This window comes from Hemiscyllium ocellatum, chromosome 14 (assembly GCF_020745735.1).
Source record: "Hemiscyllium ocellatum isolate sHemOce1 chromosome 14, sHemOce1.pat.X.cur, whole genome shotgun sequence".
Classification (NCBI taxonomy): domain Eukaryota; kingdom Metazoa; phylum Chordata; class Chondrichthyes; order Orectolobiformes; family Hemiscylliidae; genus Hemiscyllium; species Hemiscyllium ocellatum.
In genome coordinates, this window is record NC_083414.1 from 34,510,262 (window position 1) to 34,533,632 (window position 23,371).

The window sequence follows — 23,371 nt, forward strand, 5'->3', positions numbered from 1 at the left end:
TCAACTTTTAGATCTGGTCTATCCGTTTCCAGCACTATTTTAAATCTAATAGAATTATGGTCGTTGGCCCCAAAGTGCTCTCCCACTGACATCTCAGTCACCTGCCCTGCCTTATTTTCCAAGAGTAGGTCAAGTTTTGCACCTTCTCTAGTAGGTACATCCACATACTGAATTAGAACATTTTCTTGTACACACATAACAAATTCCTCTCCATCTAAACCCTTAATACTATAGCAGTCCCAGTCTATGTTTGGAAAGTTAAAATCCCTTACCATAACCACCCAGATAGCCGAGATCTCCTTACAAGTTTGTTTCTCAATTTTCCTCTGACTCTTGGGGGGTCTATAATACAATCCTAATAAGGTGATCATCCCTTTCTTATTTCTCAGTTCCACCCAAATAACTTCCCTGGATGTATTTCCAGAAATATCCTCCCTCAGCACAGCTGTAATGCTATCCCTTGTCAAAAATGTCACTCACCCTCCACTCTTGCCTCCCTTTCTATCCTTCCTGTAGTATCTGTATCCTGGAACATTAAGCTGCCAGTCCTGCCCATCCCTGAGCCATGTTTCTGTAATTGCTATGATATCCCAGTCCCATGTTCCTAACCATGCCCTGAGTTTGTCTGCCTTCCCTGTTAGGCCCCTTGCATCGAAATAAATGCAGTTTAAATTATTTGTCCTACCTTGTCCCCGATTGCCATGACTGTTTGATTCTCTTCTGTTCTCAACTGTACCAGTCTCAGATTGATCTCTTTCCTCACTATCTCCTCGGTCCCACCCCACCACCTTACGAGCTTAAATCCTCCCGAGCAGCTCTAGCAAATCTTCATGCCAATCTCGTCCCCTTCCAATCTCGGTTCAAACCGTCCTTCTTGTACAGGTCACTTCCACCCCAGAAGAGATTCCAGTGGTCCAAAAATGTGAGTCCTTCTCCGATACACCAGCTCCTCAGCCATGCATTCATCTGCTCTATCCTCCTATTCATGCCCTCACTAGTTCATAGCACCGGGAGTAATCCAGATATTACTACACTTGAGGACCTCCTTTTTAAATTCCTGTCTAACTCTTTGTAATTTCCTTTTAGAATGTCAATCTTTTCCCTTCCTATGTCGTTGGTTCCAAAGTGGACAATGACCTCTTGCTGGCCCCTCTCCCCCTTGAGAACATTCTGCACCCTCTCTGAGACATCCTTGACCATGGCACCAGGGAAGCAACACACCATTCTGATTTTACACTGCTGGCCACAGAAACGTCTGTCTGTACCTCGGACTAGAGAGTCCTTTAACACAATTGATCTTTTGGAACGTGACGTATCCCTGATTACATTGGAGCCAGTCTCAATACCAGAAATTTGGCTGTTCATGCTACGTTCCCCTGCGAATCCATCACCCCTACATTTTCCAAAACAGCATACTTGTTTGAAATTGGTATAGCCACATAAGGCTCCTGCACTTACCTTTCCTGAAGTTAACCCATCTATATGACTGTATCTGAGACCTTACCCCCACATCACTTACTGTTGCTGTTGCAAATTCCTCATTGATACTGTCTCTCCAAACAATCCATTCGATCTGATAAGATTCGCAACCAAAAGCACTTATTGCAGATATAATCCACAGTAACCCTTAACTCTCTTTAAACTCCCACATCTGACAAGAAGTGCATATCACTCTACTAAAGGCCATTTTTGCTCCTTCACAAACTACAGACCAGAAAATAACACCGTTATTCCTCTACAAAACACTGCCCCAGGTAAAATTAATAGTTATGGCTTATATTTTAAGTTTAATCAAAAGACATATCTCAAAAAACAATCAAGAAACAAACCACTTTACTCACTACTGCAGACTTTCTGTAGGTTCCACTTAAAAACAATACTTATCTGCTTCTGTGATGTGAACTTTGCCCAAACAGTTCCTCCAAGATCAGCTGTGAATTTCACTGTTTGTTCATTTTCCCAGACACACTTCAATGTCCAGCGATACATGAATTCAATCAAAGGCAATAACGGTGCAGGTTCCCTGCTATGTCAGTTTCTTTCTCTCTCTCTCTCCTGCACTGACCTCACCATGTACTTCCTGTGTTTGTTCTTCTCCCTTTTAAAACTGTTGTTTTGACTTTTTTTCCCAAAGTTCCAAAACAATGCAACAGCATATAAAACAGTAACTGCTACTCCTGGAATTCGAGGAAATCACCTCAACACCTAAAGTATTTCGATAAAGGAGTTGTTACAACCAGAAATTTTTCCCGTCCTCCATATTGGATTACCCAGAATCCTCTTCATGTTTACATTTGCATTTTGCTGCACATGGCACGCCCTCCTACACTGCTCATTGAGCCAAGACTGATAAACTAATTTGATGGCAATAGAAGATTTGATGTTTTGCTGTACCATGAGGTTGCAAGTTGCTTTGGAGTACAACTCGGCTGTGCTGTTGGTCCACAGTGCATTATGCAAATAAAGTCTGGAGCTGAAATATCCGTTCGTAGTCTATCGCATTTAGCACAGTGATAAGTGTCACAAACACATTAAAGGGCACTTTTACGTTGAAACTGGGCTTAATCTCCACAAGGACTGTGCGATGGTCACTCTCACCAATACCATCATGGACAGTTGCAGCAAGCAGGCTGGGTGAGAATTAAATACAGCATGCTTTTCCCTCATATTCGCTCCCTCACCACCTGCTGCCGACCCAGTCTAGCAGCTATGTACTTTAGGGCTCACCCAGCTCGGTAAATATTGATGTTTCCAAGCCACTCTTGGTGGTGGTCATTTAAGACTCCCACCAGAATATAATCACTGTTATAATCTCAGTACTTCCTCCAAGTGCTGTTCAAAATGAATGAATACCGATTCACAGGGGGTCAGCACTAATCAGCAGGAAACTTCCTGCCCATGTTTCACTTTAGGTCAGAGTCATAGAGATGTACAGCATGGAAACAGATCCTTCGGTACAATGCTGAAGACTTTTAATGCAGATCACTCCTGACCTTAAACAACTTTGCTACTACCTCTGTTGCCAGTGGTACAGGACATACCCATGGATAGTAATGTTTGTGTTTGGGATGTTGTGTGTAAGATATAATTCTGAGATTATAACTATGCTAAACTGTTGCTAGACTAATCTGAAAGACAGCTTTCCAATTTTGACACTAGCCCCCCACATATCAATAAGGAGGACTTTGCAGGGTCAACGTATGCCTTCACAGTTTCCAGTGCCTTAGTCAATGCCAGGTGGTCTGTCCGGTGTCATTTCTTGTTTCGTTTCTCGTGGCTGATTCAACCAAAAGACTTGCTGGACGATTTCAGAGTGCACTTAAGAGACAACCACCTCGCTAAGAGTCTGGAGTCACGTGTAGTCAGGCTGGGTAAGGATAGCAGCTTTCTTCTCTGAAGACCTCTAGTGAAACACTTTGGTCATCGTTACGCCTTTAATTTCAGATTTTTTTACTCAATTCAAATTCTACTACTGTGTAGCTTTAGAGTAGGGTGGTGAACAGGAGAGAGTCAAAGTATAATTTGTAAATTCATAGATTATTTTCTGTACGTTAAATTATCAACCAACAAGATAATGAACCACAAAGAAATTCAAGATTCAGGCCAACATCTGTACTGACTCAGCTGATTTCATCTAACGCAATATTCTTCCTTACAGATAAAACCAAAACATATGGCACTGGTTTGCAAATAAGATTACAAAGTTCTAATTATATGAGCTGATACCGGGCACTTCTCTGGTCCAATATTTTCCCCTCTGTGACTCCATTTTGAGGCTTGAAAATTGCAATGACCACATACAATGAGAACTGTGGAACATGAGAAAAGCCATGGCAGTATTTTCAATAATTTCCTTTTCACTGCATTTTTTGGAGTAGGAATCAGGCCTCAAATATTATGCATCTAGACTGTGCCCATCAATTTAAAAAAAAATTAAAAGGATCTCACAGCTGTTAAAGTTTCAGAGCCCCATAGCAGCCACTGTTGGCTGATAGCTCATGACTAATACACCGTCCGACAGCTTGTTCTGTCTACTCCAGATAATCTGTTAATTCACAGAATACAAATTTCACACACATTTTCCTTACCTGAGCACAACCGGCTTTGGTATTTTTGGAATCTTTTCCTTGTAAACAAAGGATACCACAGCATATGGGCAAACATGTCGGGGATACTGTCGCATGCCTTCATTTCCAAATTCATAAAGATAAAACTGAAAAAATCAAAGAATAATGTTAGTAACCCAGTGAAGCAAACAGTTAAGTTACCTATTATTTTCTACCATTTGGCATTAACAATAAATTGAATTTGTACCTTCAAAAATTACGAACAAATTAAGTCAAATACTTATTATTTCAGATGCATGAAATTTTGTAAAGGTACCTGTGTAAGGTCAAATGCTCTGTAAGTGAACAGTGAAGTGACCCGGTTAAGGTTTCTAAACACATGGCAATCATGTTTCGGAGTCGGAGGGGTTAAATTCTTGGTGGTGTTATCAAATACAGCTTTTACTCTTCCCTGAAGAATTGAAATTAAACAAGTAAAAATTAAACATATGTTAACATATCATGAAATGGTCCACCATTTTGAAATGAAAAACTTGATAGGGTCTACATCTCTTGGCCCTCGCACAAACAGATCACAGAAGGTCAATCAGAACGTTTGACACGAAAAACAATCTCCATTTAGCATCTATTCAATGCCTTCCCTTATAATTCGTGAAGATTCATCAACCACCACATTAGAAATTATAACAAATTTAATTACAAGACAAAAGGTGTCTTTTAACAATGTGGTATATCTTCCTTGTTCTACAAACCAATATTAAAACAACATAATAAGTGCATTTCATTGCAAAGGAGATATAATGATGCTGGAAACTAGGGAGAAAAGTGAAAACATAAGAAAACAGCTGACTTAAAAAGAGTCAGGCATTACCTTTATGATTTTGAAAATCATCATCTCGGCCTTCCTTCCACTATCCAAAGGATTGGGCTGAAGTATGTCACAATATTTTGAAAGGTAAACACCTGTGATTTGGAGTGGGGTGGGTGCAAACATTATACTCTCAATCATTGTTTTTAAAGGTTTTCATTAGATTAATGAGCAAAATTAAATGCTCGAAATTTCAGCAAGAACATAAAGAAAGATCATTGAAAACACAATGCATCTTTAAATGCTTCAGAATTTTTTATTTTACCCATTGTTGGATTTCCAAGAATTGTTACTTTTGAGTGCCCCACAGGCAATCCTCTTTCACAAATAATGGGAACCTGGTGAGGAAACATACGGTTATCACAGAGCCATCAATTCGTTTATAAATATACAGATGAAATTTAAAAAGATGGAATACATATTTTGGAGTGTTTTCACTATATGCTTCCTCTACATAATGTATAAATTAATCTTCTCTATCGGGAGCACTGAATATTATGGACTTACATATAAATATCATCACCACATTGTTTTTAGACATTACCACATATCTCCTATAGCAAATAAGTTCCAGGGCCTCCAATATATTTTGAGCTGAGGTGACACTGATAGGCAATTACTATATGCACTACAGGAATGAAGGAAGGAACCCAAAATTATTCTACCAGTGTGAATACTTTTGCATGACTATCAGCTGAAAGAGAGAAAATGCCTACAGAAATATATTCTGAAAAGATCTTCATTTTCCAAGCAGAAATTGTAGCTACAAGCCAAACAGATGGTTGTAGGGATGTTCGTAAACCTTGAAATATTATTTATGTACATGATACGTCACCTCAAAAAGGGCTGGAACTAATGTAGTGATAAGGGTGGGCAAACATCTCTTATGGGCGGAAAAATGGCAACTTATAACCTAAATGAGCAAACTATTGGGATTGAATACAGACAATCCCAGGGTGTGATGACCTACATCCTAGGGTCTGAAAGGAAGTGGCAGAAAGGCTAATGGATCCATTGGTTATAATATTCCAAAATTCCTTGCATGTAGGCAAGGTTCCAGTGATTTCGAACATTTTAATAGAATGCCTTATTCAAAAAGGGAAGAAGACAGGAAGCAGGGAAGGAGAGATCAGTCAGTTTAACAAGCATAACTGGGAAATTGCTAGAATCCATTATTATGGAAATAATAAGAGGGCAATTGAAACGTCAAAACACAATTCAACGGAGTCAGTATGGCCTTAATGAAGGGGCAAATCACATTTGACTAATTTACTTCGAAGATGTAACAAGGTGAATAATGGACATCCTGCAGATATAGTATATCTGGACTTCTAGAAGGAATCTGACAAGGTGCTGCAAAAAATTTTAAGAGCAAGGGAAGTTCATATGGATTAGGGCTAATTTATCAGCTTGGCTTGAGGACTGGCTAACTAGCAAAAAGCAGAGATAAATGAGTCTTTCTTTGGTTGGGTGTAATTCGCAGGATGTCATAGGGTTTGGTCCCAGATCCCATAATCTATATTATGGATTATAGAAAGTACGATAGCCAGAATTTTAGGTAACACTAAAATAGATGGGAAATAAAGTTGCAATGAAGAAATAAGAAACTTACAAATAGATATGGATATGTGAGGTGAATATGGATATGGATATGTGAGGTGAGGAAAATCTAGCAGATGAAGTTTAACGTGAATTAAGTATGAGGTTATCAATTTTGGTCAGAGGAACAGAAAGGCAAATTATCTAAATGAAGAGAAACTTCAGAGTGCTTCAACGCAGAGGCATTCAAGTGCCCTTCTGCATGAATTGCAGAAAATGAGTGTGTAGGTAACAGGAGGTAATAAGAATTTTGGTATTTATTGATGAAGGAATAGACTATAAAACAAAGCAAGTGCTACACAACTTTGCAAGGCATTAGGTAGATAACACCTGGAGTGTTGTGTACAATTTAGGTCCCCTTACTTTTGGGGAGACTTCATTGCATTGGAGGCAGTAGAGAGGAAGTTCACTGGATTGATTCCATAAAGGGTGTATGTTATGAAGAGACACTGGAGCAGTATAGACCTATACTCTCTAGAGTTAGAGTCATACAGCACAGTAACAGACTTTGATCAAACCCACCCATGCCAACCGAGTTTCCAAAATAAACTAATCCCAGTTGCCTACGTTTAGCCCATATGCCTTGAAACCTTTCTTATATACCTCTCCAAATACGTTGCATCTATCCTTTCCTCTGGCAGTTCATTCCATATACATGGTGGGAAAATGCTGCCCCTCAGTTTCCTTTTGAAATTTTCTCCTCTCACTTTTAAATTATGCCTTCCAGTTTTGAACTCCCTTTCCTAGGAAAAAGACCTTTGCTATTCAACTTATCTATGCCCCTCATAATATGATAAACCTCTACAAGATTACCCCTCAACATCCTATACTCTAGGGAATAAAGTTCCAACCTATCCATATAACTCAAACTCTCCAGTCTCAACAACATCCATGCAAATCTTTTCAATACTCAGTCTATTTTAGCAATATCCTTCCTACAGCAAGGTGACCAGAACTGCATGCAGTACTCCAAACGTGATGCCACCAAATGCCCTGTACACCTGCAACATGACACCCAAGCTCCTATACTCAATGGTTTCATCAATGAACTATGTTTCGGAAGTTAGTGTCCCGTAATGGTTGCAAAAATAAAAATCATGGTTCCTGAAATACTGACGAGTTAGTCACTAAGCCACCTGTCCACACCACCAACACACACAGCTCAAATCGGATTCAATTCATTACTCAATGCCCCTACCAATTAAGGTAAGCTTGCTACACCCCTTCTTTACCACCTTATTTGCTTGTGTTGCCACTTTTAGGGAGTACCTCAAGATCGGTCTGTAAATCAATGTTCGTAAGGGTTCTCCTATTTACTGTACACTTTCCTCTTGCATCTGACTACCCAAAGTGCATCATCTCACATTTACATGGATTAAATTCGATCTGTCATTTCTCTGCCCAACTTTCCTTCTGATTTATATCCTTTTGTATTCACTTGACAACCTTCCTCACTATCAGCAACTCCACCAATTTAGTGTTCTGCAAATTTAACAATCAGACCTATATCATCATGCAAATCATTTTATGTATATAATCACACAAACAACAGAGGTCTCAGTGCTAAACCTTGCGGAATACCACTGGTCGTTGACCTCCAGGCAGATGAACACCCCTTCACAATCACCCTCTGGCTTCTATGACCAAGCCAATTTTGTATCCAACTTAGCAACTCACCGCACATCCCATGTGACTTAATCTTCTGGACAAGCCTACCCTGAAGGACCTTGTCAAATGCTTTATAAAGCCCACTTAGTCTATATTGTTCTAACCTCAATCATCTTTGTCACTTCTACAAAAAAAACCCACTCAAATTTAAAAGACAAGATCTCTGGCAGTTCTATCTGGGGCAAACAGATTGATGAATGAGGATATGTAGGTTTTTGCCCCATGTTAGTTCCCTCACCACCTGCCATAGAACTAGTCTAGCAACTATGCTCTTTAGGACTTGGCCAGCCTGGTCATCAGCGGTGCTCCTGCTCCACTCATAGTGAGAGACATAAACGTACGCCTATCAGATTACATTCTGTGCCCTCGCCCATCTTAGTGCCTTTTCCAATGAGTGTTCAACACTGAGAAAGACTGATTCCAGTTCCAGACAGCGCTGCAGCACATGTGTTTCAGAGGGCTGCACAGCCAAAATGAAAATTGTAGGGAAACCTGGTCATTGTGGTGTCTGGGACATTGTCTCTAAGATATGATTCTGTTAATAGGATTAACAGGATTCCGTTTCTAAACGTTCCTTGACTAGTCCGTGGGACATTGTTCCTAACCTTACTCCGATCTTAACGTTCCAAAGTATGGCGTTGCTAGATCAGCAGGCAAGACTGGATTTGCCTTCAATGATTCCAGCAATCTGTACAATTTTGTAGGTGTTTCAGTGGCACATTGCTAGATCCATTACTGCGGTCTTGAGGTCAGACCAAGCAGTAATGGTAGACTTTTCTTTCCTTAAAAAGGACATTAGTGAACCAGAAAGGTTTTATCACAAACAACATGGTTGCGGTAGCTCTAGCTTTTAATTCCAGATTTATTAATGGAATTCAAATTTCACTGTCTGCTCAGTGTGATTCAAATCCATGCCTCTAGTACATTGGCCTGGGTCACCAGACTACTCATCCAACACATTACCACACTGCCATTACCTCGCCCGTAACTTATAATGGCAAGAACAGTGAAGCCATAAAACAACAGCACAACGGCTGTAAAAGGAGATTATAAAATGAGGGCAAAGATGAAGAGGAGGGATGCATAAAACAATTGCAGTTATATTGTATGTTAATACATTTAGATCATCAAGGTCTCAGCATTGTCAGTAGAGAAAAAAGTTAATTTGGGAAAACTCAAAACAAGGATTAAATAGAGTGACATTCAAGCAAAAGAGAATTTTCTAGGACCTCAGAAGAAAGGAAGATAACATCAGCTTTTAGAACATAAGAACTAGGAGCAGGAGTAGGCCATCTGGCCCTTCAAGCTTGCTCCACCACTCAGTAAGGTCATGGCTAATCTTTTGAAAGACTCAGCTCCACCTACCCACGTTTTCACCATATCCCTTACTTTCTTTGAAAAATAAAGGAATTATCTACCTTAGCTTTAAAAGCAATTACCGAAGTAGTGCCAACTACTTCCCTGGGGATAGAATTCCACAGATTAACAACCCTCTGGGTAAAAAAGTCTCAGTTCAGTTCTAAACCCGTGTGAGGCCATGCTCTCTTGTCCTAGTTTCACTTACCAGTGGAAACATCCTATCTATTTCAATTTTAACATTTCCCTTCATAATTTTATATGTTTCTATAAGATTCCCCCTCATTCTTCTGAATTTCAATGAATATAATCAAAATCTACTTAGCCTCTTCTCATAAGCCAACCCCCTTAACTCTGGAATCAACCCAGTGAACTACCTCTGCACCCCCTCCAATGGCAGTACATCCTATCTCAAGTTAGGAGGCCAAATCTGCATACAGTACTCTGGGTGTGGCCTCACCAGCACCTTGTACAGCTGTTACATTACCTCTCTGCTTTTAAACTCAACTCCTTTAGCAATGAAGAACAAAATTCCATTTGCCTTCCTAATTACTTGTTGTACCTGCAAACCAACCTTCTGCAATTCGTGCAAAAGGATAGCCAGGTCCCTCTGCAAATCAGCATGCTACATTTTACCATTCAAGTAATAATCTATTTTGCTGTTACACCTACCAAAATGTATGACTTCACATTTACTAACATTGTATTCCATCTGCTAGACCTCTGCCCATTCAATGTATCTATGTTCCTCTGCAAAGTTTCACAATCTTCTTCACTTTGCTCTGCCACTCACCTTAGTGTTATCAGAAAATGTTGACACTGTACATGTGGTCGCCAACTCCAAATCATCAATATAAATTGTAAATAATATTGGTCCCAACACTGATACCTGAGGCACATCACTAGTCACTGATTGCCAACCAGAATAGCATTCATTTATCCCCACACTGCTTCCTGTTAGTCAACCAGTCCTCTATCCACATTAATACACTACCCCTAATACTATGCATCCTTATCTTACGCAACAGCATGTGCTGCACCTTGTCAAAGGGCGACATATTTAGGGGGACATAGTTATACTTTCTAATGGCCTGGTGGCAGATTAATGTCATCACAGATCAGAGAGTTTAGACAAATCAAGGGGATTAGTGAACAAAAAATATTTGCTAGAACAAATTGACACCATGTCATTGACCTGGACTTCATACAAAACACAATTAAACCTCTTGCCTGCAGTACTGTTACATTTTTATATGCTTAGTATTTAATTTGTGCAGAACCAACCAAGTTAGGCTTCACTCCCACTGCGCGTGAAAGATGCTAAAGTGCATAGCAATGGGTATGCAGATCAAAATTTCCAATGAGGGAAATATAATGCACTTAAATAATAATCAAGTGTATACATGCTCAAACAATTAACTTAAATTGTTCTAAAATGGACATTTCCATTTGCTTACAGCAGTTAGTTATTGATATGTGTAGACTTGTACTCAGTTTTGCAAAGCTGCTTAAAAAACATGAAAACAAGAATCTTTACAAATTGATTTGGCATTAACACCGAAATTAAAACAAAGAACTTTCAAATTTTAAGTTAAAGCTGCCCTTAGTAGTCAATTGGCAACGTTCACTGAGTGCAAATTTGAGTTGGAGGTACTTAGATTTGACATGACTCACAAACATGTTGGGAGGTTAACACAGGCAGATGTGTCTGCTGCACAAACTTTAAGCTGCTGTTAAGTGGTCAAGTAACAATATGTAACATAAAAGCAGCGCACATCAGGCTACTTTTGGGAAAAAAACACCCAAGATAAAGGTGTGATACATACTTGCGAAGTGTCAAGAAGAAAGAATGCATATGATTCTGTCAACTCCTTTTCAGTTCGACCTTCATTTCTCAGCTCCTTCCTTTTTTCCATGTACTGGAATTTAAAAAAAACTATGTGGATGCAATTCAGAAAAAAAAATAAATTCAGTCAAATGATCAAATACACTAACCTCTTTTTCTAATCGCTCACTGTGAACCATACTAGCTTTCACATAAGTGAAGTTAGCACTAGATGAGGTATCCAAGTAAGATGAATTGAGAATTTTCAAAATGTCTTGTTTAAATTCTCTGGAGTCTACTGGTACTAGCTGACAAAGCTCTGAAAAAAAAAGTCAATTATTATAAAAGCAGCATAGGTACTTTATATTTCTCCTAGTTTGCAACTTTTTTTTGTTACTGTAATCTGCAATTATCAATAAGCATTGCATAAATCATTGCATCGTTGGGAGTTCACTTAATAATGCAAAATGCGCTCATGCATCAGAATGTGATTTACATCCAAAGCTCTCCACAAACTAAATTCCGAACTCAACCATACCATCAAAACGAAGCACGTTGCCACAAGAAAGAGAAAAATCAGTTCACTTTTGCGCACAAGAACATTATGTAAATATGTGGCCTATGGACTTTTAAACCAAAGTTAGGGAAACAAAAACCTCAAAATGTTTCCTAAACACCTTTTCTCAGAAGTCAAAGTTTGCTTTGTTATGCCTTAAACTTAACTGCCACTAAGAAAAATACACCCTAACTACAGAAACTGAAGAAACAGGAGCAAGAGTAGGACATTCAATCAGACTCTTAAGGACACAAGGCCACTCTTACACTCATGCCCAACTAGCCCAGGCTTTCACTCCTATTTTATGTTGGCTGCTCTCGGACCTCAACTCCCCAATATTTTAAAAATCTATCTGTCTTCACTTTCATATTTCCAGTGATCAAGCCTGTTCAACTCCAAGGTGCAGAATTCTACGCATTCACTACCCTGAGAAGAAATTCCTTCGAATTTCAGTTGTAAATGAATATTCTCTTACTTTGTAATTATGTCCGCTAGTTTGAGATTTCTTCAAGTGAAAACACCTCAAATTTTACCGTCAAGCCCCCTCAGAAAATTTTATTTCAATAAGATCACCTCTCATTCTTCTAAACTCCAACCCTCAGCAATAAAGATCGCAAGTTAATTTGCCTTCCTAATTACTTGCCGCAGTGGCATGGTAATATTTTGTACATAATTCACAGTAACACCCATATCAAGTGAAGGTGGCGTTTGGTATGCTTTCTTTTATTGGTCAGAGTGTTGAGTACAGGAGTTGGGAGGTCATGTTGCGGCTGTACAGGACATTGGTTAGGCCACTGTTGGAATATTGCATGCAATTCTGATCTCCTTCCTGTCAGAAAGATATTGTGAAACTTGAAAGGGTTCAGAAAAGATTTACAAGGCTGTTGCCAGGGTTGGAGGATTTGAGCTATGGGGAGAGGCTGAACAAGCTGACGCTGTTTTCCCTGGAGTGTCAGAGGCTGAGGGGTGACCTTATAAAGGTTTACAAAATTATGAAGGGCATGGATAGGATAAATAGGCCAAGTCTTTTCCCTGGGGTTGGGGAGTCCAGAACTAGAGGGCATAGGTGTAGGGTGAGAGGGGAAAGGTATAAAAGGGACCCAAGGGGCAACATTTTCACTCAAAGGATGGTGCGTGTATGGAATGAGCTGCCAGAGGAAGTGGTGGAGGCTGGTACAATTACAACATTTAAGAGGCATTTGGATGGGTATATGAATAGGAAGGGTTTGGAGGGATGTGGGCTGGGTTCTGGAAGGTGGGACTAGATTGGGTTGGAATATCTGATCGGCATGGACGGTTTGGACCGAAGGGTCTGATTCCATGCTGTACATCTCTATGACTCAAAGAGCCTTTTTAGGAATCTTTCACTATTTAAATAATAATGCCTTTTGATTCTTCCTACCAAAATGCCGACATTACACTTTCCTACATAGGCCTGTGAGGTTTTGCCTACTCACTCAATCCATCTACACCCCTTTGCAGATTTCCTATGTCTTGATCACATGATGCGTTGCCAGCTATGGATTTGTTTAACTCAAATCTTGATGACATCACAAGGTATAAGGTGGCAGTGTGATTAATATGTATATGGACTTTCAAAAGCAGTTTCATTAAGCATAATATTAGTAAAACTGAAGAACATAAGGTTAACGGTGCAGTAGCATTGTGAAACCAAAACTGGAGTTGAGTTAGGGATAGACAGAAGTGGCTTGTCAAACTAGAGGGAAGTAGGCGGTGATGCCCCCGATCAGAATTTGGATCACTACTGTTCATGCACATATTATGTTGAGTATACAAGACAGAATTTCAAAGTAAAACAGAAGGCAAGCTGCAGATGAAAAAGAAGCGAAGTATGGAAATAGGCCTTTCCATAGCAAGAGATTATATGGCACTGTTTTGAAGGGGTGCAGGATCAGAAACACCTGGGGGTCTGGATACACAAATCTTTGAGGTAGCGGGATAAGCAAAGAAGGCTGTTAAAAAAGTACTTGGTATGTTTTTTGTACTCACTGTTGCCTCTTTACAAAAGGATGTTACACTAAACATTTATAAATCACTGTTTCAGGTCCCAGTTGGAGTATTATGTACAAGTTAATGAAAATAATGACCTGACTTCATATGATTGCTGAATTTTCACAATAACCAATGGTTAAAATATTCACAGTTGTGGATGACTACAACAGACAGCAAATCAGTATAAAAGATTTATAAATCTGATCATCACAGGAAAATATTTATGCAAATAATTATGAGCTGATATCTTATACCTATCTAAAACCCAACCTCAGGGATGCAAAGCAAAAGATGTCCTCAGTGTACCTGTTCTTCATTATGACAGCATTACTCTACATCAGGTTGCTAAAGAATTGCCTTAGAGAGAGAATGTAATGACTAATTCTACACCATTACAGCTGACTGGTGGTCACTAAGCTGACCAGACTGGATATTTTCATTAACACTGACTAGCTACATTACATGTACATGCATACTCATAACAGCAACACTGGCAGCTATCTGACATGGCGGAACATTGCCTAAATGTGTAGAATTAAAGAATTCCAAAAAAATTCAGTCCACCTCCCACTGCCACAGCACTTGTGCACTACTAGTAATGACTGGTACTATCACCCCCACGTGCTGATTGAGACTAAGAAATTTCAAGGTGCCACATTCCTGGGACATGCAGCCAATTCCCCATTTTATGTTCTCACCTCTTGTATCTTGGATATATTTCTTTCAGACACTGATCAAAGAAATTTGCCTGAATATTCCTCAATTGATCATACAATTGACCCTTCCCAAACAGCTCGAAATGGAATCGAAAGGAGAAACAAGCTCATTCCTACTGTGATACAACAGGCCTCAAGTTAAGACACATTTCTTCTGTATGAATATTCTTGAAATGAGTGATTCAGAAGCTTGCAAATCTTTCACACACATCCTTTAAAACCTTACACTACATACTTTCTACTTATGAAATAGTAAGAATATTTTCCCAGTGGCAGACTAGAGGGGACAAATTTAAGGTGAAAAGTGGTTTTGAACAGGTCAGAGGAATTTTTTTTTCATTCAGAGGTTCAGACATTCCTGATGATGGGTATATGCCTGAAAAGTCAACTAACCTGTTCCTTGGATGCTGCCCGACCTGCTGTGCTTTACCAGCACCACAATTTTTTTACTTTAACTCTCCAGCATCTGCAGTCCTCACTTTCTCCTAATTACTGAAAACCTTATTGAGAAGTCTCTTCCAACAAATATGGAACATGTTGCCTGAGAGGGTGATGAAATCTGGTACTCTCATAACATTCAAGTATCTGCATGAGCACTTAAAATGCCAGGGCACACTAGGCTACGGACAAAGTGCAGATAAATAGGATTACTGTAATTTGATGTTTGCTAGTTAGCATAGCTCGTGGGCTGAAGGGTCTGTTTCAACGTTACATGACTCTACGACTCTACAAATTTGCTCAAGATTTTTCAATTTGTTTTTTGTTGACAAATAAAATGAAAGAGAAATTTTGACACGTGAGCCTTCATGATCTAACTATAGATTCTGGCCACTAGAAGAAATTACACCAGCTCTCAAATTTTCCTTTCATTTCAATTTAGCAAGAAAAGTGTATCTAAATAATAGCAACATTAAGACAATGCTTTCTCATCTTCACTGGTCTTCAGTTTGAACTACCGAACCATGTCCGACTTGACCATTATACAACTCTAACTGATAGTGAGCAATACTGGTCAACATACAGGTTCATCCTGCCCTGCTAAAGTCAACTATGAAGCAAGATATCTAGCTACAAAGCCTTTGGGAACTTTATTCTGGATCAGTGGTGCTGGAAGAGCACAGCAGTTCAGGCAACATCCAACGAGCAGCGAAATCGACATTTCAGGCAAAAGCCCTTCATCGGGAATAAAGGGAACTTTAGTTTACTCATCACATGTGCTGCTTCCTGTGCAGAAAATTAAAATCACACATTATATTGAATTCCCTTTTCATGGTTGTTTTTACCAATACGCTAAACAGTAACTGTTGCTTAGTACTGAAGTATTTGATTGAAGGTACGCCTATGTATATATAACCTAAAGCAACTTGCATTTGATCGCAGCAGGATACTTTGAAACAATACAAAATATATTCCCTCAAAATAATCATATTTTTGAGGGTGGCAGGACAAGACTGAAGCAACAGAAATTGGTCTCCTCAGAGCAGAGATAGTTCAGGGCAAATTAATAAAAGGAGTCCAAAACTATAATGGGTCTTAATAGTTTGTTTAACATTTGCACTGCCAGAATGATCAAAACGATAGAATTAATTGAGAAGACAATTAACTGGTCAATGGTGCGAAGTTTTAGCCAAGTGAAGTTACCTAAGGTAACTAAATTCATAAGGTAATTCAGTAAGCACATGAAGGAGAGAAAAATGTAGGACAATGGGAAAACAGCAGAGGGGTCATTTGATCTCTTTCAAATTACTAAATGCTCTCCTGTGTTGCAAAATTCTACATGACAACATTTCATTTTAATTCCAAGCATTGGGAAATAGCTGTAAAGCTTGAACATCAAATGACAGTTCTATTGTTATTCACCTGATACATTTCAAGCCTGGAAACTGATGCAAAACAATTTTCCAATGTTGCAGTTAATACATAACGTTTTTAATACAATGATGCAGATATATCAAGTTTCACAGTACTACTTCTGATAATTCCAAGACCACCCTGAAATGCAAAAAGGTGACCACAGGCTTCTTCCTCAACTGAAAGCAGTCCAAAAATATCTCTCCCCTGCCTCTTTGCCCTCACCTCCAACAAATGCCAGGAGTTCACAGAACTTGTATCAAGACTGAAATAATCTGATCAACTGCCCCTTCCACATCCCTTCGTTTCACCATCTCACCTAGCGAAAACTTCCTATAATGCCACCAAAACGAAGTAGACGTAAAAATTGAATTTTCTTTAGTTTGTCTGTCTCTTGTCTATTTTTATACTCACTCTCTGCTCATCTGACATATGGAACTCCACTTCTCCCTCAATCCTATTTTCACAAAACTGCAGATCATCCAATTTTCCTTCCTGATCCGCCTGTTCAATTATACCAGAAACGGCTAACTCTCTTCAGCGGTTCTCTTTTTCCTCCTCAAATCTGCAAGTGTTGCCACTCTGAAAAGAATCAATGACCCCACCGTCCAATCTGCAACCTTTCTTTATCTTCAAAGTTTTCATACATGTTGTTATCTTCACAAATCTGTTTCCATCTTTCCCAGAACTCCATGTTTAAATGCTTTCCAATCTGGTTTCCACCCTTGCTTTTGTACCAAAGTCATCTCATGTGACTGTGCCAAAGCTTTTTCTTTCTTTTTCTTTTTTTAAAACTTGGATGAAGTTAGATTAGATTCTGTACAGTGCGGAAACAGGTCCTTTGGCCCACCAAGTCCACACATCCTCTGAACAGCAACCCACACAGACCCATTCCCCTACGCCTAACACTATGGATAATTTAGCATGGTCAATTCACCTAACCTATACATCTTTGAACTGTGGAAGGAAACCGGAACACCCTGAGGAAACCCACGCAGAGGAGAATGTGCAAACTCCACAGACAGTTGCCCGAGGCGGGAATTGAACCCGGGTCCCTGGCGCTGAGGCAGCAGTGCTAACCACTGAGCCACTGTGCCTCCCAAACAAAGCATATTTTCCCTCAGACCTGGCTGCTACCATTGACCTGATTTGACTCCTATCTAGCTGTACCCAGGTAATCACTTGCAATGTCTCTCTTCCTGCTCCCAAAGAATTACCTCATGTCCTCCAGACATCCATTCTTGGTGGTCTCCTAATTCTTAGCTACATGCTGTCAATTTTAAGTGAGGATTCTAACACAAATTAATGTCTTTATTATTAATATCAGCAACAATGAAGTAGCAACTTTAATTTTGTACCTGAAAATGACTTCACTTTCTTAGAAGTCTGGTATATGCAAGTGTTTTTTTGAACACTTTAGTACAAGGCAATCTTGAAGAAACACATTTCGAATGGGCAAAGCAAGACTATTTAAAAATGCTGGCAGGATTCTTTTTAAAATATGAAGTTAATACACAGGTAATGCATAGTGAAGCTAATGTTACCAGGAAATCAATGATTAAAAGAGAGGTAACAACAAATTAATCATATTCTAATTTCCTGGGTACTTTGAAAGGCTACCTGCTATTTTTAAGAAAACTCAGCAAGTCAATACATAAGTTATATATTTCACCCCCTAAATTATCCAGCACATAAGCAACACAAATTACAACCACAAAATCAACTTCAAGTGTGCTGCAAGGTTCCATAATTTCCAGCTTACAGTCCTGAGCTGCCTCTTTGTGGTCATGCAATCCCTCTACATGTCCATCCTCCATCAAGGGTCCCAAAACATTAACTCAGATTTCTCTCTACAGATGCTGCCAGATCGGAGATTTTCCAGCAATTTGTGCTTTTGTTTGAGATCTCCAATTCATTCGGTATTTTGCTAACACTTTTGTTGTTGGCCTGCCGAAGTTTTCCAAAGCTGAATGCAAACTGGAGGACCAACACCTCATTTTCTAGTTAGGCACTTAACATTTGAGTTCTAGAAGCTGTAGAGTTCCACAACGTCAGAGTAAGATGCTTGCACTCCAATGTTTCTTACATTCCGCACTCTTCCCCAGCCTTGTTTTGTTTCATGTCTTGTTGACTTTGCTGTCAGCAAGTCAGGCCTATTTTCTCCTTACCACAGCTAACATTCACACCTATTTTACGTACCTATTTCTCCATTTCCACATTATCACTCACTTTGCCTAATGCCCGGGCACACTCACTATCTGACCAACAGACTCCTTTTCAATAGTATAACACCCATAATTTTCCAGCTCATTTCATTTCCAAAGAATAGTCAAAGAACTTGAAGCTGTCTCTCTCTCCACCACTGCTGCCAGACTTGCATAAGCTTGAAAAAGTGCTGGCCGAAACGCTGCAAGTTCCAAGCAGCTGGCTACAATACATTATCCACTTCCACTGTAATCAGGAATCAACCATAAACTGTACATAGTAAATTTGTTCACAAGAAAGTGGTTAGCCTCATAAACATCCATGCTTTAACAAAGTTAATCAGATCATTCATTTCAATAGCCCAGAAGTAGAACACTTCACACAAAGTCCAATTTTAAAATATTTATTTATTGACTCTTCAGGTAGTGTTATTTATAGTGCTAAAATGTAATGAGTGGAAATTGATAGTGGCAAGGCAACATCATCAGTATATCTGGATACTCATGACTTTCGGGATAAATTGTTCATCTCCGTAATATTTAAGAATAAACAAACAATGTCATAACAAAATAGGGCAAACAGGATAGAGACAGCAAGCAGGACAGGAAGATTGATTTGAGGGAACCAGAGTTTTCTTTAGAAAGCCTCTGGAATTGACTTACTGCATGAAGGAATTAGACAGGCAGTTCAATTGTTTCATTTCTAGGCTTTCAAGGTCCTATGGACCAAAACATAGGAACTCCATCATTGTCAGTGCCCTTACAAAGTATTAGCCCTAAGTGCCCAATGACATTCACCCATAAATTACAACACAAATCAAACATTTTTGTTTTTTGACAAAGAGCTCCCATTTTTGCAAGAACAATAGTGAAGAGTAGCATATTGGTCATTTACTCATGACAACTCATAACTCATGGAATACATCGCTTCTTTACCGCAAATTGTTTTTCTAAAAAAAAACAAATAATAGCAAGCACCATGAACTTGCCTAATTTTTGGTTTTAATTGCACTACACAAACCAAGTTTGAATTCAAAGTTATTTATGTACAAACTGATTCATTAAAGTGCCTCTGAAAATTGGAAACTTGGAAGACGGTGTAAAGTTTATGTCTAACCAATATTTTCGTATTGCTTACACTGTTACTGCAAAGAGAAACAATAAAATCACTAAATAATTCAATTGGATCCCATGGAATTTAAGCATTAACTGGGAAGATAGGAATAATAGTTATTTCTTGGCTAAAATACACCTAGTAATTAGTCAATGATAATTTACCTCATAATGCAGATTTGCAGTCATATTGTGCAAAATGAATAATATGCATTTATATGGTATTTCCCAGCAAAGACCAGTCCCAAGGTGATTCACCGGATTATTGACCCAAAGCCACAAAATGAGATGAAGTTAAATGGTAAAACATTTGGCCAAAGTTACAAGTTTTAAAGTGTCCTAAGCGAGAGAATCTATTTTGAGAGGTATAGAACAAGCAGTAATGCCTAGGCAACTGAAATCATGACCATCAATCATGATGCACTTAAAATCAGGGATGCAAATAAGTCAGAATTCAAAGTGCAGGTGTGTCAGAGGATTGTGAGGGGTGGAGGAGATTAGATTGAGGGTAAAGTCATGAAGGCATTTAGAAACAAGTCCGAAATTGTAAATTCAATGCACAATCAGGTGACAACTGTATGTTCACAAGGTCATAAATCTCTGTAAAGGACAAGGGGAGCAGAGTTCTGAATGACATCAAAGATCGCATGGTGACATAATTAGGGATGAGAATTTGGGAGACACACCAGGAAGATGTTGGAATAGTCAAATTTAGTGTGGCAAAGTCAGGAATGTAGGATTCTGCATATAATGTGTAATCATAGCAATGTCAGGCAACTGTGAAAGTGGAAATAGGGGGCTTGGTGAGAGAAACCTCATCTCTGAGTAAACTAAGCAAACAGACTGGCGTAATTTCAAGACTGTTGCTAGAGGGAAAGAAGAGAGTGTTTGGAGTGGGAGCTAAAACAATGGTATCAGTCTTACCACAAACTAACAAAGAAATTTCTGCTCATCCAGTACTGGATTTTGAACAGGATAAATTAGCAAAAATGGAAGAGTTGGGGGAGACAACCTTATTTCTTATGGTCTTCTTTGGTGGTGATGTACTGTAAGTTAGAACTAGAAGACGACCAAGGAGAGCCCAGGAAGCTAGTGGAGATAAAGTATAAGAGGAGAAGTATAAGCCATTCAAAGTAATCTTCTGGCTATGATTAGATATTTAAAAATGGAACTTGGTGAGAGCAGTCTCAACCAGCTAGCTGATAATGGAGAGGTGCTGAGAGAGTATGGTGGTGTCAATTATAACAGGCACTGCAGATGGGTTGAACAGAGTGGGATCTAAGTTTAACACTGTTGCTCATACTTATGATTCGGTTCACAGCTTGTTCAGTACTGTGAGCTGGGTAGAAGCTTGATTGAAAGGATTCACACAAAAGTTCCAAGAAAGATGAGAACAGTCTTTGGAGAGAAAGGAGATTGAGGGTAGGGACAAGAATTTGCAAGGGCAGTGGAGTTAAGGATTTTTACCTCCTTTGAAAAAAGGGCAATGACAGCAGATTAGTTTACATTAAGATTAATAAATCTCCAAATTTTGACATGATAACTGCAAGAGCCGAATTGGGTCCGATACCAATAGTAGTGCACATACTGCTAATTGTCAACTGGTCAAGAAGGACATTCTACTTGTTTACTCCAAATGCATATTAGTAATGGTGCTAAGCTATTATGTCCAAGATCATCAGTAGGTGCTACATTACACTTTAATCTAAAGGTAACAAATACGGGACTTAAAAAAATTGTAGAAAATACCAGGGAGACAAAGAAATATTTGACACATCAATGGTAGAAATATAGTAAATGTTATCTTTAAAAAGAATTGAATGCATATGTGAAAAGGGAACATTTGTAGGGCAACGAGGGAAGGAAGAAACAGTATGACTCAAACTAGACAACTCTTTTGAAGGGCTGGTGTTGGCACAATGGGCTGAACAATCTCCTTCATTCAACGATTTCAAGAATAATGAAACAGAAAGAAATCATCAATCCTTCAAGAAACTTACGTCAACGGCCACAAGATATTTTATTATAGCTTTGAATCCGGTGAATGTATAATTTCATCTTGTACACCACTGGTAATAAAGATAGATTATAGACATTACAAAAGAGCTTCCTCTTAACTGTATGCAATAAACTAGTATTGAAGAACTGATGCTGACTTCCCAAATTTGGTAGCTTTTCAAAGCCGAAAACTAGGTACGAAAGGAAACCACCAGGATTATCCCATCCAAGCCTCGACAATTCCAATGGCATTTAGGGCATGCAAAAGGAACTATTTCAAGAATATTCAAACCAATCACCACATTTCCAGCATCTTCCACCAGGCCCAAACCTTTACACGTGGCCAGGACGAATCAAGTCAGTCATATGGCCGGATTAACGAGACAAAGAAATGGATGTTCCTTCGAATAAAATCAAGCGGAAAGGGTCAATAATGCCCCGACTCCACTGCATCAATGTGGATGAAGATGAAATGTGAAGTGTGAGTAAGCAGTCTCTCCAGCAGACCTAGTATAAAAGCGAGAGCCCTAGATGGTTGGAGCTACCATGAAGATCTGGTAGGTAACCATAACATTTCTGACCATAGACCACATGCTGGCCTTAGGGTCCACTTACCTGTCCCAAGAGTCAGAAGCAGAAGCAGAGATTGGGCATTTATGTTCTTATTTGCTAACGACCCCTGTCAAAAAAAAATGGTGCCCTGCCACTTTCCAGCAACGAGCACATGAATTGCTGGCCAGCATCAAGAAGCAAACAGCGCTGCGTGTTAAGAGATTAAAGCACCTTTCTTTTCTTTGTTCTTCTTGGGGATCTGAAAACTCTTCCGCACATGATCTTCGGCGGTTTTCTGAACTCCGTGCTCCTCGCTTTCTGCAGCGAACGTTTGTGGAGCAGGAGCCGTGTCGGCTCGGAGCAGCCCGGGGCCGCCGCTTCCTGCCAGCGGCCCGCTCGCTTGTTCGCCATTTTGTTGTTTGGGTTTCGAGGCGTTTCGAAGCAGAGACGATGGCTTCGCCTTGCCGCCGGCTCTGAGACCGCTCTCACTGCTCGCGTGCCTCTCCCGATCGTCCTCTCTCTGAATCAGGGCTCCTTTCTCCTCACTGTCGCTATGAGAAGCCATTTTGTTTTGTACCCGTTGTGAGAGCGGCTGTGTATGTATAGTATATATATATATATCGCTTCATAAATATATATATTTGTGTCTGTGAACAACAGCAGCAGCAGCGCGGCCTCTTCTCTAATGTCCCTGCGCCATGCTCTCTCTGCCTCTTCTCCTCGCGCACAGGAGGGCGGGGCCACGGCGGCACAGTGGCCAATCAGCGGGCGACTAGCTGCGCTCCGTATAAAAGGGGGCGGCTGGCGCACCGAGGTCATTATTTGAGAAGCTGTCCAGGGCTGCGAACCGGGAGGACTTCTTCCAAGAGCTTGACTTGGCGACTTCAGAGAAGAATGTGATCAGACAACATCCAAAAGAAGGCTTCGTGCAGCAAAATAAGTCCATGACGTTTATTGGTGCCGCAAGCATAAGAAGTGAAGCCAA

At 39.6% G+C, this 23,371-nt stretch overlaps 1 protein-coding gene across 5 annotated transcripts in view; it reads right to left on the reverse strand.

Annotated features, from left to right (window-relative positions):
• tasora (transcription activation suppressor a) overlaps window positions 1–23,097 on the reverse strand; it is a 57,120-nt gene extending 34,023 nt beyond the window's left edge. For all 5 annotated transcript variants that reach the window (XM_060835593.1, XM_060835594.1, XM_060835592.1 and 2 more), the window contains exons 1-7: window positions 22,618–23,097; window positions 11,554–11,702; window positions 11,385–11,477; window positions 5,201–5,273; window positions 4,939–5,030; window positions 4,384–4,518; window positions 4,089–4,213 (exon numbers count right to left, since the gene is read on the reverse strand). In XM_060835593.1, the coding sequence (XP_060691576.1) occupies window positions 4,089–4,213; window positions 4,384–4,518; window positions 4,939–5,030; window positions 5,201–5,273; window positions 11,385–11,477; window positions 11,554–11,702; window positions 22,618–22,951 (1,001 nt within the window). In that variant the 5' untranslated portion in view covers window positions 22,952–23,097. The remainder of the gene's footprint in view (window positions 1–4,088; window positions 4,214–4,383; window positions 4,519–4,938; window positions 5,031–5,200; window positions 5,274–11,384; window positions 11,478–11,553; window positions 11,703–22,617) is intronic.
• Between the last annotated feature and the right edge of the window lie 274 nt (window positions 23,098–23,371).